The 1,174-nt window shown below is 37.3% G+C and overlaps 1 protein-coding gene across 1 annotated transcript in view; it reads right to left on the bottom strand.

The window, feature by feature from the left end:
- The window catches only part of LOC109586104 (uncharacterized), a 24,653-nt gene extending 23,766 nt beyond the window's left edge, over nucleotides 1-887 (bottom strand). Inside the window, exons 1-2 of the mRNA XM_020002275.1 lie at nucleotides 837-887; nucleotides 381-530 (exon numbers count right to left, since the gene is read on the bottom strand). Coding sequence (XP_019857834.1) covers nucleotides 381-530; nucleotides 837-887 — 201 coding nt within the window. The remainder of the gene's footprint in view (nucleotides 1-380; nucleotides 531-836) is intronic.
- Nucleotides 888-1,174: the final 287 nt, after the last annotated feature.

Below are 1,174 nucleotides of genomic sequence, written 5' to 3'. Positions count from 1 at the left end.
AAATGTGTTTGAATGACCTCTAGACAAGCAACCATTTTGGAGCTCAACTCTGTTTAAGTAACTGCTGCCACTACACCTGGTAGTTATGAGTGTGGCCATTTTTTCATTCTTTAAATGCCAAAGAGTCCACCAAAACTGAACTTCCAGATGAGAGGGCCTTCATCTACAGCACCATCAACACGAATACAATCAATAAGTTTATTCTTCCCAAATGGATTTAGAAAAGCAGACTTTAAGTCATCTGTATTTGATAACATACGCAGGTCTTCATAATGCTGAGAAGGACATTTCTGATGAAGTCCTGGAGCTTTCACCACACCTACACAAATCTCTGGTGTTGTTTCAGTTTTCGAAAAGTTATACTATGTAGTCTGAAGTACTGATGGATATTTATTAACATAATCCGTATGAGTAGTAAGGACATCTTGACCAGAAACTGTAGGAGCAGAATACTGCTTGCTTGTTGTTAACGTATCAAGTCGAAAACCAGCTGCATCATCCCTATTCAGTACCAATACATTACGACCATCCTTAAATTGAAAACCAATCAACCCCTTATAAAATGCACCACTCCAATGAGAATCTGGATTATAGCGAATATTAAATCCTTTTCTAGCACGTCTACTGGTCACTTTAGCAATTCCTCTATAACGTTTTGCAGACTGATGTCTTTTATTGCGCGGAATACAAAGTTGCACCACAGAACCATATGAAAAGTGTCTGTCATAGAACTCACAAAGATGCTTTCAAATTCTTTCATAAGTTATTTTCTGAGGAATTTTGATATTCCCATCAAAAGTTAAAACACCAGTTCTTCTCCATGCATCAGCACCTACATTTCCTTGCTGAACGAAATCCTCAATCACATTTCCAATATTTGGGTACATTTTCTCAATTTTTCTGATAATTTTAGATTGACAACGACACAAAAAGTTTTGTTTTGCAACCATCTTTAATTTCTCTCTCCGAGCACGCCTCTTAATTTGCATTCTTTGCTTGGATATTTGTTTATCCAGCACAACAGATGGAACCAGTTCTTGTACGAAAGTATCATCTTCAGTGTTACTTGGAACTACAAAGGTATCCTCTTCAGTGTTACTTGGAACTACAAAGGTATCCTCTTCAGTACTACTCGGAACCAGTTCTTGTACAAAGGTATCCTCTTTAGTGTTAC

The sequence above is a fragment of the Amphimedon queenslandica genome, unplaced genomic scaffold, assembly GCF_000090795.2.
Source record: "Amphimedon queenslandica unplaced genomic scaffold, v1.1 AMPQUscaffold_12945, whole genome shotgun sequence".
Classification (NCBI taxonomy): domain Eukaryota; kingdom Metazoa; phylum Porifera; class Demospongiae; order Haplosclerida; family Niphatidae; genus Amphimedon; species Amphimedon queenslandica.
Note: the sequence above shows the minus strand (reverse complement) of the source record. Positions and strands in the feature narration are given on the sequence as shown.